Source organism: Oncorhynchus clarkii, chromosome 29 (assembly GCF_045791955.1).
Source record: "Oncorhynchus clarkii lewisi isolate Uvic-CL-2024 chromosome 29, UVic_Ocla_1.0, whole genome shotgun sequence".
NCBI classification, from domain to species: Eukaryota; Metazoa; Chordata; class Actinopteri; order Salmoniformes; family Salmonidae; genus Oncorhynchus; species Oncorhynchus clarkii.
The window spans coordinates 39,227,707-39,243,568 of record NC_092175.1 but is presented as its reverse complement, the minus strand read 5'-3'; the positions used below and the strand labels follow the sequence as shown (position 1 = coordinate 39,243,568).

At 47.5% G+C, this 15,862-nt stretch overlaps 1 protein-coding gene across 1 annotated transcript in view; it reads left to right on the top strand.

Annotated features, from left to right (window-relative positions):
- Positions 1-15,862, top strand: part of LOC139387949 (furry homolog b (Drosophila)) — a 163,647-nt gene that overhangs the window by 137,863 nt on the left and 9,922 nt on the right. Inside the window, exons 47-58 of the mRNA XM_071134348.1 lie at positions 1,265-1,362; positions 1,536-1,706; positions 6,627-6,767; positions 7,397-7,582; positions 7,953-8,111; positions 8,415-8,489; positions 9,252-9,425; positions 10,801-10,995; positions 11,270-11,416; positions 11,563-11,849; positions 12,270-12,474; positions 12,742-12,891. Coding sequence (XP_070990449.1) covers positions 1,265-1,362; positions 1,536-1,706; positions 6,627-6,767; positions 7,397-7,582; positions 7,953-8,111; positions 8,415-8,489; positions 9,252-9,425; positions 10,801-10,995; positions 11,270-11,416; positions 11,563-11,849; positions 12,270-12,474; positions 12,742-12,891 — 1,988 coding nt within the window. The remainder of the gene's footprint in view (positions 1-1,264; positions 1,363-1,535; positions 1,707-6,626; positions 6,768-7,396; positions 7,583-7,952; positions 8,112-8,414; positions 8,490-9,251; positions 9,426-10,800; positions 10,996-11,269; positions 11,417-11,562; positions 11,850-12,269; positions 12,475-12,741; positions 12,892-15,862) is intronic.

Here is a 15,862-nt window from a genome sequence, read left to right as displayed (position 1 = left end):
ATAGACCAGTATAACCCTCTACCCTCCAGGTATAGACCAGTATAACCCTCTACCCTCCAGGTATAGACCAGTATAACCCTCTACCCTCCAGGTATAGACCAGTATAACCCTCTTCCCTCCAGGTATAGACCAGTATAACCCTCTTCCCTCCAGATATAGACCAGTATAACCCTCTACCCTCCAGATATAGCCCCCTACCCTCCAGGTATAGACCAGTATAACCCTCTACCCTCCAGATATAGCCCCCTACCCTCCAGATATAGACCAGTATAACCCTATACCCTCCAGATATAGCCCCCTACCCTCCAGGTATAGACCAGTATAACCCTCTACCCTCCAGGTATAGACCAGTATAACCCCCTACCCTCTGTGGGCAGGTATAGAGCTCTCCTATTCAAATCTAAGAGAACAGCTTCTGGTTTTGTGCCCAACATCCATCAAACTCATGAGCTCTTGAAGTTTGAATTTGTGTTTGTATATATGTGTATATACCTTGGGATGTGTTTGTATATATGTTAATATATCTTGGGTTTGCATAGAACACTTCTAATCCTTAATACTGTAGCCTTCATGTGTCATGTGTTGTTATGTGTCTTGTGTGTACCATTCATCACCACAATTCCCTCCCAGGAAGTAAAAGTTCATTGAATTTGAATTGAATTTCTCTCTCTTTCTCTACCACTCTCTCTCTCTCCTATCTTTCTCTTCATCCCTCTCTTTCTCTTTCTCTACCACTCTCTCTCTCCTATCTTTCTCTTCATCCCTCGCTCTCTCTTTCTCTACCACTCTCTCTCTCCTATCTTTCTCTTCATCCCTCGCTCTCTCTTTCTCTACCACTCTCTCTCTCCTATCTTTCTCTTCATCCCTCGCTCTCTCTTTCTCTACCACTCTCTCTCTCCTATCTTTCTCTTCATCCCTCGCTCTCTCTTTCTCTACCACTCTCTCTCTCCTATCTTTCTCTTCATCCCTCTCTCGCTCTCTCTTTCTCTACCACTCTCTCTCTCCTATCTTTCTCTTCATCCCTCGCTCTCTCTTTCTCTACCTCTCTCTCTCTCTCCTATCTTTCTCTTCATCCCTCTCTCTCTCTCTCTTTCTCTACCACTCTCTCTCTCCTATCTTTCTCTTCATCCCTCGCTCTCTCTTTCTCTACCTCTCTCTCTCTCTCCTATCTTTCTCTTCATCCCTCTCTCTCTCTCTCTTTCTCTACCTCTCTCTCTCTCTCCTATCTTTCTCTTCATCCCTCTCTCTCTCTCTCTCTCTCTAGGTTTTCCCCTGAATGTGCTGTGTCTCTTGCCTCATCTGGTGCAACACTTTGGCCACCCCACTCAGTTCTGCAAGGAGAGCGCTGAGAGGATCGCACAGGTAAAACACCAAAATACATTTCAAACGGTCTTACGTTCATAGTGTTATTCCTGTTGCAGTTAAAAAGTCTGTTTCATTGTCCACTGGACCGTCCAGCTTCTCTGTTGTTTACCACAGAGTTACATCTACTCCATCAGTTCCGTAGCTTCCTGTTTCTCTCCCCCTCCCTCCAGGTATGTCTGGAGGAGAAGAACACCAAGCTGTCTCACCTGGCCCACGTGATGACCCTGTATAAGAACAGGTCGTACACGCGGGACCCCTTCTCCTGGGTCAGCGTCGTGTGTCGCTATCTCCACGAGGCCTTCGCTGACATCACGCTCAACATGGTCACCTACATGGCTGAGGTGAGCATCACACTCAACATGGTCACCTACATGGCTGAGGTGAGCATCACACTCAACATGGTCACCTACAAGGCTGAGGTGAGCATCACACTCAACATGGCCACCTACATGGCTGAGGTGAGCATCACACTCAACATTGTCACCTACATGGCTGAGGTGAGCCTCACACTCAACATGGCCACCTACATGGCTGAGGTGAGCATCACACTCAACATGGCCACCTACATGGCTGAGGTGAGCATCACACTCAACATGGTCACCTTTGTGGCTGAGGTGAGCCTCACACTCAACATGGCCACCTACATGGCTGAGGTGAGCCTCACACTCAACATGGCCACCTACATGGCTGAGGTGAGCATCACACTCAACAGGGCCACCTACATGGCTGAGGTGAGCATCACACTCAACATGGCCACCTACATGGCTGAGGTGAGCCTCACACTCAACATGGCCACCTACATGGCTGAGGTGAGCATCACACTCAACAGGGCCACCTACATGGCTGAGGTGAGCATCACACTCAACATGGCCACCTACATGGCTGAGGTGAGCATCACACTCAACAGGGCCACCTACATGGCTGAGGTGAGCATCACACTCAACATGGCCAACTACATGGCTGAGGTGAGCATCACACTCAACATGGCCACCTACATGGCTGAGGTGAGCATCACACTCAACATGGCCACCTACATGGCTGAGGTGAGCATCACACTCAACATGGCCACCTACATGGCTGAGGTGAGCATCACACTCAACATGGCCACCTATGTGGCTGAGGTGAGCATCACACTCAACATGGCCACCTACATGGCTGAGGTGAGCATCACACTCAACATGGCCACCTATGTGGCTGAGGTGAGCATCACACTCAACATGGCCACCTACATGGCTGAGGTGAGCATCACACTCAACATGGTCACCTATGTGGCTGAGGTGAGCATCACACTCAACATGGTCACCTACATGGCTGAGGTGAGCATCACACTCAACATGGCCACCTACATGGCTGAGGTGAGCATCACACTCAACATGGCCACCTACATGGCTGAGGTGAGCATCACACTCAACATGGCCACCTATGTGGCTGAGGTGAGCATCACACTCAACATGGTCACCTACATGGCTGAGGTGAGCCTCACACTCAACATGGCCACCTACATGGCTGAGGTGAGCATCACACTCAACATGGTCACCTACATGGCTGAGGTGAGCATCACACTCAACATGGCTGAGGTGAGCATCACACTCAACATGGCCACCTACATGGCTGAAGTGAGCATCACACTCAACATGGTCAACTTTGTGGCTGAGGTGAGCCTCACACTCAACATGGCCACCTACATGGCTGAGGTGAGCCTCACACTCAACATGGCCACCTACATGGCTGAGGTGAGCATCACACTCAACATGGTCACCTACATACCTGAGGTGAGCCTCACACTCAACATGGCCACCTACATACCTGAGGTGAGCATCACACTCAACATGGCCACCTACATACCTGAGGTGAGCATCACACTCAACATGGCCACCTACATACCTGAGGTGAGCATCACACTCAACATGGCCACCTACATGGCTGAGGTGAGCATCACACTCAACATGGCCACCTACATACCTGAGGTGAGCATCACACTCAACATGGCCACCTACATACCTGAGGTGAGCATCACACTCAACATGGCCACCTACATGGCTGAGGTGAGCATCACACTCAACATGGCCACCTATGTGAGTACATGGAAAGGGCTTTAAATTCACCAATATGCACATTTCCACCCAGTGTTACAAATACCTTTATCAGTCTGAGGTCCTACAAATAATCGACTTTTTTAAAAACGGAATATATGACCCATATCAAATCAAAATCTAATTGTATTTGTCACATGCTTCATAAACAACAGGTGTAGACTAACAGGGAAATGCTTACTCAGGGCCTTTCCCAACAATGCAGAGAGAAAGAAAATAAAATTAAATACAAAAATAATAGAAAAGTAATAACATGTAACAATAAATACACAATGATTAACGATAACTTGGCTATATACACGGGTACCAGTACTGAGTCAATGATAACTATATACAGGAAGTACCTGGTAATAACTTGGCTATATACACGGGTACCAGTACTGAGTCAATGATAACTATATACAGGAAGTACCAGGTAATAACTTGGCTCTCTACACGGAGTACCAGTACTGAGTCAATGATAACTAGGTTATATACAGGAAGTACCAGGTAATAACTTGGCTATATACACGGGGTACCAGTACTGAGTCAATGATAACTAGGTTATATACAGGAAGTACCAGGTAATAACTTGGCTGTATACACGGGTACTAGTACTGAGTCAATGATAACTATATGCAGGAAGTACCAGGTAATAACTTGGCTATATACACGGGTACCCGTACTGAATCCATAGGCAGGCGTTCGATGTATATATATATAGTGTATGTAAACACTCCAAGCACACAGCCATGCAATCTCCATTGACAAACATTGGCAGTAGAATGGCCCGTACTGAAGAGCTCAGTGACTTTCAACGTGGCAACGTTATAGGATGCCACATTTTCAACAAGTCAGTTTGTCTAATTTCTGCCCTGCTAGAGCTGCCCCGGTCAACTGTAAGTGCTGTTATTGTGAAGTGGAAACTTCTAGGAGCAACAACGGCTCAGCCGCGAAGTGGTAGGACACGCAAGCTCTTAGAACGGGGCCGCTGAGTGCTGAAGTGCGTAGCACATAAAAATTGTCTGTCCTCGGTTGCAACACTCACTACCGAGTTCCAAACTACCTCTGGAAGCAACGTCTTCCAGAGGCAACTGCTCGGCATCTGACCGTAACAGCGCTACAGAGGTTAGTGCGAATGGCCCAGTACATTGGGGCCAAGCTTCCTGCCACCCAGGACCAATATAATAGGCGGTGTCAGAGGAAATCCGATAAAATTGTCAGAGACCGGAGCACCAAGTCTAGGACCAAAAGGCTCATCAATAGCTTCTAACCCCAAGCCATAAGACTGCTGAACAATTAACATACTTTTGGTAATGTAGTGCATGTAACTAGGAATAACGTTACAGATGATAAACAGTAACAGCAGCGTATGTGATGAGTAAAAAAAAAAGTTATTGCAAAAATTGTCAATGCAGATAGTCTAAGTAGCTATTTGGCTAACTATTGAACTAACTATTTATACTAAGCTAACATATGGAATTGTTTTACGATACCAAGGATCATTTAGCTATTTGATTAAGAATTTTTGGACCCCTTAAGGTATAAAATAATATTACTAATTTGATGAAACATTGAATTTGGCCTTAATGCTATTAACCCATAGAAACGCACTGAACAACAGCTTGATAAATAAACGAATAGTACCCCCCTAAAAAAAATATAAAGTACGTTTGTTCTGAAGTGTCTGTCATATATCTGAGAGATAATATTAGAAAGATCAGGAAACTGTTTTGTATTTAACCTCTTATTTTAAGCACTAAACAATCTCCATGTATACTTCAATTCATTTGGTTAACTACTGGCTACCTTCAGACTAGTTTTGTGAGGCTTGTGGGCATCCCAGAGCAACAACCGACATGCATGTGTTCGTGAGAGACTCACCTTTCCATAGAAGGGTCATATTAGTGTGTAGCCCAAACTGTTCTGATGCTACAGACAGAAGTTGGCAGATCGGCTGTCCCCAGATGAGTCTCGTGACACTTGTGGGGGGGGTCTTAAAACGGAGAACACCATTGTGTTTGTGAGAGTCTCATCTTTCCATAGATGGATCAAATAGTTTTGTAGGCCAAACCGTTCAGACGTTTTCGAGAGAAGACTGATTTTCGGGATGTCTCATGGTCTGACAAACACCGCTCTAGCTCTACCACCTTTCACCGCAGATGCGGAAGACGCAGACCATGCAAAAAAAAGACTGACACATTTTGATGGGGATTTTTTATTATGCTAATTAGATTTCAGCAGGGTCACGGACATCGACTCTAGGGGGTTAAAGGTCTTACTCACATCAATTACAGAGAGTGTGATCACACAGTCGTCCGGAACAATTAGAGCTATCATTCATGGCTCAGTGTTGCTTGCCCCATAGCATAGAAGGCATTTAGCTAGTCTGTTAGGCTTGTGTCACTGAGCAGCTCACGGTTGGGTGTTAGTTTGTAATCCGTGATAGTTTGCCGGTGTAGCGGCGAGCGTCAGAGCCGGTGTAGTAGGATTTACACTGGTGTAGCGACGAGCGTCAGAGCCGGTGTAGTAGGATTTACACTGGTGTAGCGACGAGCGTCAGAGCCGGTGTAGTAGGATTTGATCTTAGTCCTGTATTGATGCGTTGCCTATTTTATGTTTCTTCTGACGGCGTAGTGGGATTTCTTAGAAGCATCCGGATTAGTGTTCTTCTACTTGAAAGCGGAAACTGGTTGACTTCTGGTTGGGATATGTACGCACTGTCACTGTGGAGACGACGTCGTCAATGCACTTATTAATGAAGCCGGTGACTGAGGTGGTAAACTCCTCAATACCATCGGATGAATCCCGGAACATATTCCAATCAGGAGGATAGTTGTGTCACATATGCCAAATGGAGAGCGAGGGAGAGCTTTGTATGCATCTCTGAGTCTGGAGTAGAGGTGATCTAGAGTTTTTTTCGCCTCTAGTTGCACAGGTGACAAGCTGGTAGAAATGAGGTAAGACAGATTTCAGTTTTCCTGCATTAACATCACTAGGATGAGCTTTACTTATGGCCCTATTCAGCTCGTTGAGTACAGTCTTAGTGCCAGCATAGTTTTTTTGGTGGTAAGTTGACAGCAATGAAAACTATAGATGAAAACTCTCTTGGTAAATATTATGGTCTACAACTTATCATCTGGTCTACAACTCTCTCCCCCTCTCCCTCCCCCACTCTCTCTGCTGTAGCTCCTGGACAAGGGCCTACCCAGCATGCAACAGTCATTGCTCCAGATCATCTACTGTCTGTTGAGCCACATGGACATGACGGTTGTCCAGGTCAGACAGTTCAACGCTGACGTCCTGAAGACCATCGAGAAGTTTGTACAGGTCAGTCCTCTACCTACCTAGCGACCTCAATACCTGCCCCAATACCGCAATACCCTCCCCAATACTGCAATATATACCCCATATACTGCAATACCTGCCCCAATACTGCAATACCTGCCCCAATACTGCAATATCTACCCCATATACTGCAATACCTGCCCCAATACTGCAATACCTGCCCCATATACTGCAATACCTGCCCCAATACTGCAATACCTGCCCCAATACTGCGTATATCTGCCCCAATACTGTAATATCTACCCCATATACTGCAATACCTGCCCCAATACTGCAATATCTACCCCAATACTGCAATACCTGCCCCAATACTGCAATATCTACCCCAATACTGCAATATCTACCCCATATACTGCAATACCTGCCCCAATACTGCAATACCTGCCCCAATACTGCAATATCTGCCCCATATACTGCAATATCTACTCCAATACTGTAATGCCTGCCCTAATACTGCAATACCTGCCCCAGTACTGCAATACCTGCCCCAATACTGCATATTTCTGCCCCAATACCCCATAATATCTACCCCATATACTGCAATATCCTAAATTTGGCTGCGTGCGTGTGTGTGTGTGTGTGTAACCCTCTCTCTCTCTCTGTCCCATCAGACGGTCCACTGGAAGGATGCGCTAAACATTCTGAAGCTGGTGGTGTCTCGGTCAGCCAGTCTGGTCCACCCAGCTTATAGCCACGCCCACGGTGACCTCTCTAACCTGGAGGTCAGTAGGATCTGGGACGGATCAGCCAAGGCCCTGCCCGGCAAGACACTGGACTTCACCTTTGACATATCAGAGGTGGGAGAGCCATCGAACACAGACACGCATAGTCTGTCTTACCTTGAACTACTGACATATCTCTCTCTCTCTCTCTCTCTCTCCTTGTTCTCTATCTCTCTCTAATAGTATTCATGTTTATAGAGATATGTTACTAAGTAAAGACTGGATGGTTAGTGTTAAAATATTATAGTATTAATAGCTGTTTGTTTATCTGTTTATTTGATTCGCTCTCTTTCTCTCTCTCTCTCTCTCTCTCTCTCTCTCTCTCTCTCTCTCTCTTTCTCGTTCTTTCTGTCTCTCTCTCTCTCCCACTCTCTCTCTCCCACTCTCTCTCCCTCTCTCTCTCTCTCTCCCACTCTCACTCTCTCACTCTCTCTCTCTCTCCTAGACTCCAGTGATCGGGCGGAGGTTTGATGAGCTGCAGGGGTCAGGGGGTAGAGAGGGGAAGGCCAGGGCTGTGACCCGTAGCACCTCCTCCACCTCCTCTGGTTCTAACTCCAACACCGTCCTAGTGCCTGTCAGCTGGAGGAGACCTCAGTCCTCACAGGTAATATACCAGTCAGTCAGTTAGTTAGGTAACACGGTTGTTTCCTTCTGTTAGTTTAACCACGGTATTTGGTCAAAGAGAGACATAGTTTTTTGTTGTTGGTTTGTCTCATTGAGATTTTTTGTTGTTGCAAGAGAGATGTGTTCAGTTGTTTGGTTGTGAAGTGGTTTGTTGAAGGTTGTTTCATTGTGGTACTGTAACTATGCTAGAGGGTTTAGTTGGAGAAGATGATCCATAATAGAGAAACGTTAAAGCTACAGTTCATATGTTCAATAACACTTCCTCCTCCTCTCCCTCCTGCAGAAGAGAACTAGAGAGAAGCTGGTGAACGTTCTGTCTCTGTGTGGACAAGAGGTTGGCCTCACCAAAAACCCCTCGGTGAGTCAACACACTGTCGCCTCTTCCTTACACTGTTATAAACCTGTCGTCATGGTTACCTGTCCCTACAGGTGGTCTGGAGCTGATGGAGGCGCAGACTGTTATGACACTGTTATAAACCTGTCGTCATGGTTACCTGTCCCTACAGGTGGTCTGGGGTTGATGGAGGTGTAGACTGTTATGACACTGTTATAAACCTGTCGTCATGGTTACCTGTCCCTACAGACTGTTATGACACTGTTATAAACCTGTCGTCATGGTTACCTGTCCCTACAGGTGGTCTGGGGCTGATGGAGGTGTAGACTGTTATGACACTGTTATAAACCTGTCGTCATGGTTACCTGTCCCTACAGACTGTTATGACACTGTTATAAACCTGTCGTCATGGTTACCTGTCCCTACTGGTGGTCTGGAGCTGATGGAGGTGCAGACTGTTATGACACTGTTATAAACCTGTCGTTATGGTTACCTGTCCCTACAGACTGTTATGACACTGTTATAAACCTGTCGTTATGGTTACCTGTCCCTACAGACTGTTATGACACTGTTATAAACCTGTCGTTATGGTTACCTGTCCCTACAGACTGTTACGACACTGTTATAAACCTGTCGTCATGGTTACCTGTCCCTACAGACTGTTATGACACTGTTATAAACCTGTCGTTATGGTTACCTGTCCCTACAGGTGGTCTGGAGCTGATGGAGGTGCAGACTGTTATGACACTGTTATAAACCTGTCGTCGTGGTTACCTGTCCCTACAGGTGATATTCTCGTCCTGTGGGGACCTGGACATGATGATGGAGGTTCAGGGGAGCGGCGTGTCTTCGGAGGAGGGAGGAACCAGAGAAGACACGCTGGATGACACGGCGTCGGAGCAGCAGTTCAGAGTGTTCCGAGACTTTGACTTCCTGGATGTAGAGCTGGAGGACGGAGAGGTGAGACAGTTACCATGGAGACAGAGACACACCCACGCTAAGGGTAACCATGGACACAGGCCACATCCTCCCATACTGTTACTAAGGAGACAGGCCACACCCACTTAGACTGTTACCAAAGACAGCACCAGGCCACTCCCACACTGACGTCACTCATGTACATATTTGCTTTTACAAATGTATATACAGTATTCTCCCTTTCTCTCTTCCTTTCTCTTTTGTGTATGCCTGTCTTCTCTCTAGCTCTCTCTGTCCCTAACACGCTGTTTCTGTAATGTTTTCTTCTTCTCTCTCTCTTCCCCCATCTCTCTCTCTCTCTCTCTGTAACTCTGTATTTCTCTCTCTCCCCTCTGCTGCATTAGGAGCTCCAGGTAAGCTCTGTCTCACGCTGTGAATGTGGCGCTCTGAGCGTGTGCAGTAGGCAGCACTAATGATGTCACACTTAAATGCCTGTTGCTAGGGTGATCCAGTCAGCCGTTCTGTGCATGAGCTCATAACAGTGCTGTAGTGTTGTTATGGTAACTTACAGACGCTGATATTCATAGGTTGCACCTCCGTAACGCAGTCGCGTCGTGCCATTGTTATGAACTTTCTCAAGCCGTCCTCTATCGTCGGCGCCATCGTGGTGCCCTAAAGTGGTGATAAGCCTAGTCATTGTGGACAGAGGCCAAATAAATGCTTCGTTTAAATTACACTATAGTGCCTGGAAATACAATGTAATTGCTAAAGTAGTCAAATATTTAGAAGGAAACAACTTTACCAAGCATTATCATTGTCGTCAAATTTACTTAAGACAGATGGCAATGTTGTCAATAGCTAGCAAAGTTTGTCAAAAAAAATAGCTAGCAAAGCTAACGCCAGCTAGCTAAAAATTACGGTGGGCTCCCCTCAATCTTAGCGAGCTAGTTAACGTTAAGAAAGTCAATCTGGTGACATCGAAATAATGAGGAAAGATTTTCTTACTTAAGTATTTGCCTCCTATTGAAATGTCATCGTGTTTCCAAGCCACTGTAAAAACACACTTTAGATGAAATCTTCATTAGTGCTCATTGTCGATGCGTTAGAATGCTCAGTCGGGTATCAGTTCAAAACAACATCGTGAGGAAACATGCAGTCCATGAATAGGTAAAGTCATAGTTCACCCAGAATTTCAAAATTACATTGACATGCTTTTTTTTTTTGTTTGTTTTTTCACCAAAGTAACTCTGTAACTTCTGTGATTTATCCTTTTAAGTCAAATGATATTTGTGTGCCGTTTTGAACAAATGCATGCCAGATATGAGTTTTGCAGAGGAGCACTGCTTAAGTTGTGTGTGTGTGTGTGTGTGTGTGTGTGTGTGTGTGTGTGTGTGTGTGTGTGTGTGTGTGTTTTCAGGGCGAGAGCGTGGATAACTTTAACTGGGGTGTACGGAGGCGTTCTCTGGACAGCACAGAGCTTGGTGACCTGTTAGAGGAGAGTCAACACTCAGGCAGCACCCCCAGTCTGGGACAAGAAGACCCACAGGACTCTGACCAATCATCAGAGGAAGAAGAGTCCTCTACCAGTCAGAGTCTGTCTCACTCACAACTGGTTAGTACTGACCATGAGATGAACATAGCACGACCTCAACACACCACAACTACACTCGCAACTGGTTAGTACTGACCATGAGATGAACATAGCACAACCTCAACAGAACACAACATGAATATCACTAAAACGGCCAAGTACGGCCATATTCTTAAAACTGACCCCAGGATTTGGAAACATTGAGTCCTCGGGACAGGGTTTGAGGTGTCCTGTAGATTTAGGATTCATTGTTCGTTTCAGAAAATGAGATGTCTTATGTTGCCTTACCCTGCAGACTAATCTCTCTCCGTCAGAGGAGACCAACCACACGGACTCTCTCTCTACGTCGTGCGACACCACATCAGCCGACCCACAATCCCTCAACGCCACCACACCAGGTACCAGCCAGGGACCTCCACACGACGAGCAGGGAGGACTACGGGTTAGTATACACACATACACACACACACACACACACACACACACACACACACACACACACACACACACACACACACACACTTCAAAAACACAATTAGACAAAGGCCTTGGACCTCTCTCCCACCCCCCCCCCTCCTCCTCCTCCAGGGTGGTGATGATGAAGACACCCAGGGGCAGGACGATGACCTGTCTCTCAGTGTAAACGACCTTCCCCAGGGCCAGGACGATGACCTGTCTCTCAGTGTGAATGACCTTCCCCAGGGCCTGGGATCTGACCTGTCTCTCAGTGTGAATGACCTTCCCCAGGCCCTGGGATCTGACTGTTGGGAGGGGGAGAGCTTCACTCTGGACCTGGAACACCACGGTCACCATGGACACAGCATGGAGCTCTGTAGACCCCCGCTGGGGTTTCTAGACCCTAGCTGTCTGCCCAGGTACTGGAACACACACACACACATAGCAACCAGGACCAGAAACCTATAGAGCCCTGCTAGCTGTCTGCCCAGGTCCTATATCAATGAGTAGTGGTTATATCACTCCTATATCAATGAGTAGTGGTTGTATCACTCCTATATCAATGAGTAATGGTTGTATCACTCCTATATCAATGAGTAGTGGTTGTATCACTCCTATATCAATGAGGAGTGATACAACCACTCCTCATTGATATAGGTTTCTGGTTGCTATGTGTGTGTGTGTTCCAGTACCTGGGCAGACAGCTATCACTCCTATATCAATGAGTTGTTGTTGTATCACTCCTATATCAATGAGTAGTGGGGATATCACTCCTAAATCAATGTCTAACTTACTGTGTGCCTGTCCAATTCTTGTCTCTCCCATTACTGTGTTGACAGTCTCCGTGATGACGTGGATGACCTAGAGGACCTTGGTTTTCCTCCTCCCCCCTCACCGTTCTTCTCCGCCATCTTGGCTGCGTTCCAACCCACTGTTTGTGACGACGCTGAGGAGGCATGGCGTTGCCATATCAACCAGCTGGTAACCGACTCAGACGGATCCTGTGCCGTCTATACTTTCCACGTCTTCTCATCGCTCTTCCAGGTAATCAATCAGTCGATTGATCAGTCAGTCAGTCAATCAATAAATCAACTGATCAAACTCTGGAAAGTTCTATGCAGTCATTGGGGGTGATGGCATTGGTGTAACAGTCATTGTAACAGTGTAACAGTCATTGGTGTAACAGTCATTGGGGTAACAGTCATTGGTGTAACAGTCATTGGGGGTGATGTCATTGTAACTGTTTTATATAACATTAAATGTCTCCTCCTCTTTCTTTCTCTCTCTTTCTCTCTCTCTCTCTCTTCTCAGAACATCCAGACTAAGTTCTGTTCCCTGACCAGTGACGCCGCTGGTTACCTAGGAGACGGCCTGAGGGGCATCGGGTCAAAGTTCGTGAGGTCATCTGACATGTTGACAACGTGTTCCGACTGCCCCACGCTCTACGTAGACGCTGATACGGTGAGTAGGGCTGACTCGACTCAAACCATAGCATTTGTATGACTGAAAATATAGCAATTTATTTGGTGTTTTCATAGAAATATCAAACAATAATTTCCATTGATTGTAATCAGTAAGTAATGTCAAACTTTTAGGTTTGAGTTGGTACTAGTGTTGCAAGGTATACCAAAACGTCTGTACTTTCTCGTACTATAATTTGTTACTTTCAGTTCTTCTGTCAAATGTCTCATGGATCAAGCCTTTATCAGCACAGCCTGCCTACCCCCATTATAGCACACACCCTGTCTGCTCCACTTACCCACTGGGAGTCTGGCTGGGAGTCTGGGCTACATCATGTTAGCTCCACTTACCCACTGGAAGTCTGGCTGGGAGTCTGGGCTACATCATGTTAGCTCCACTTACCCACTGGGAGTCTGGCTGGGAATCTGGGCTGCATCATGTTAGCTCCACTTACCCACTGGAAGTCTGGCTGGGTGTCTGGGATTCTGGGCTGCATCATGTTAGCTCCACTTACCCACTGGGAGTCTGGGCTGGGAGTCTGGGCTGGGAGTCTGGGCTGGGAGTCTGGGCTGGGAGTCTGGGCTGCATCATGTTAGCTCCACTTACCCACTGCTAGTCTGGACTGGAAGTCTGGCTGGGAGTCTGCACTGGGAGTCTCGATTGGGAGTCTGGATTGGGAGTCTGGGCTGGGAGTCTGGGCTGCATCATGTTAGCTCCACTTACCCACTGCTAGTCTGGACTGGAAATCTGGATGGGAGTCTGCGCTGGGAGTCTGCGCTGGGAGTCTGTGCTGGGAGTCTGGGCTGGGAGTCTGGGCTGGGAGTCTGGATTGGGAGTCTGGGCTGGGAGTCTGGGCTGGGAGTCTGGATTGGGAGTCTGGGCTGGGAGTCTGGATTGGGAGTCTGGGCTGCATCATGTTAGCTCCTCTTACCCGCTGATAGTCTGCACTGCATCATGTTAGCTCCACCTATCAACTGATAGTCTGCACTGCATCATGTTAGCTACACTTACCCGCAGGGAGTCTGGTCTGCATTATGTTAGCTCCACTTACTCACTGCTAGTCTGGACTGGAAGTCTGGATTGGGAGTCTGGGCAGGGAGTCTGCACTGGGAGTCTCGATTGGGAGTCTGGATTGGGAGTCTGGGCTGGGTGTCTGCACTGGGAGTCTGGATTGGGAGTCTGGACTGGGAGTCTGGATTGGGAGTCTGGATTGGGAGTCTGGATTGGGAGTCTGGACTGGGAGTCTGGATTGGGAGTCTGGATTTGGAGTCTGGGCTGGGAGTCTGGACTGGGAGTCTGGATTGGGAGTCTGGATTGGGAGTCTGGATTGGGAGTCTGGACTGGGAGTCTCGATTGGGAGTCTGGATTGGGAGTCTGGGCTGGGTGTCTGCACTAAGAGTCTGGATTGGGAGTCTGGACTGGGAGTCTGGATTGGGAGTCTGGATTGGGAGTCTGGATTGGGAGTCTGGATTTGGAGTCTGGGCTGGGAGTCTGGATTGGGAGTCTGCACTGGGCTTCTGGGCTGGGAGTCTGGACTGGGAGTCTGGGCTGGGAGTCTGGGCTGGGAGTCTGGATTGGGAGTCTGGATTGGGAGTCTGGATTGGGAGTCTGGACTGGGAGTCTGGATTGGGAGTCTGGATTGGGAGTCTGGATTGGGAGTCTGGACTGGGAGTCTCGATTGGGAGTCTGGGCTGGGTGTCTGCACTAAGAGTCTGGATTGGGAGTCTGGACTGGGAGTCTGGATTGGGAGTCTGGATTGGGAGTCTGGACTGGGAGTCTGTATTGGGAGTCTGGATTTGGAGTCTGGGCTGGGAGTCTGGATTGGGAGTCTGCACTGGGCTTCTGGGCTGGGAGTCTGGACTGGGAGTCTGGGCTGGGAGTCTGGGCTGGGAGTCTGGATTGGGAGTCTCCACTGGGCTTCTGGACTGGGAGTCTGGACTGGGAGTCTGGGCTGGGAGTCTGGACTGGGAGTCTGGGCTGGGAGTCTGGGCTGGCAGTCTGCGCTGGAGTCTGGGCTGGGAGTCTGGATTCGGAGTCTGGGCTGGGAGTCTGGACTGGGAGTCTGGGCTGGGAGTCTGGGCTGGGAGTCTGGACTGGGAGTCTGGAGTGGGAGTCAGGACTGGGAGTCTGGACTGGGAGTCTGGACTGGGAGTCTGGGCTGGGAGTCTGGGCTGGGAGTCTGGGCTGCATCATGTTAGAGCCCCACATTTGAGTAATGCTACACGGCATGTAGAAATGTTGACACCGTTTTTCTTGTTCGCAAAACAAAGTCCATACAGACTATAACTCTTTAAGGGTTAGGGCACGACCCCAACCACGTCGAAGGGGCTGTAGTGGAGAGGGGTCGGGAGCTCCAAGTTCCTCAGTGTCCACATCACTACGGAATTTTCCTGTCCCACACACACCAACACGGTCGTGAAGAGGGCACGACAACGCCTCTATCTGTAAAATGATTACCATTATGTTGTTATGTAGTTAGATTGTTAAAAACAAAACAAAGTCGAATTAGTTGTATGATTGTATAATTTATTCGTTAATGCATACATGGCTGTCTGAAAAAATGTTGATGTAATTTTTTTTTAAATCAAATGATATTGAACTCAAAATTGTATCTGTCTGCATCAACTGCCGTTCTCTGACTGGTTAATGTCTTCTCTTTTGCCATGGTATTGTTTTGGTATTGAGTATGGTGACGGTATGGAGAATCCTGATACTAAACCTGGTATTGGTATTTAAGTCTAAATTCTGGTATGGTGAGAACTCTAGTTGATACATGAACAACTTCTTATATATTTAACTCTTTCCCTCCCGCCTCTCCTCCTACATCTTACACCTCTCTTTCTCTTTCTCCTCTCCTCCTGCATCTTACACCTCTCTTTCTCCTTCTCCTCTCCTCCCGCCTCTCCTCCTGCATCTTACACCTCTCTTTCTCCTTCTCCTCTCCTCCTGCATCTTACACCTCTCTTTCTCC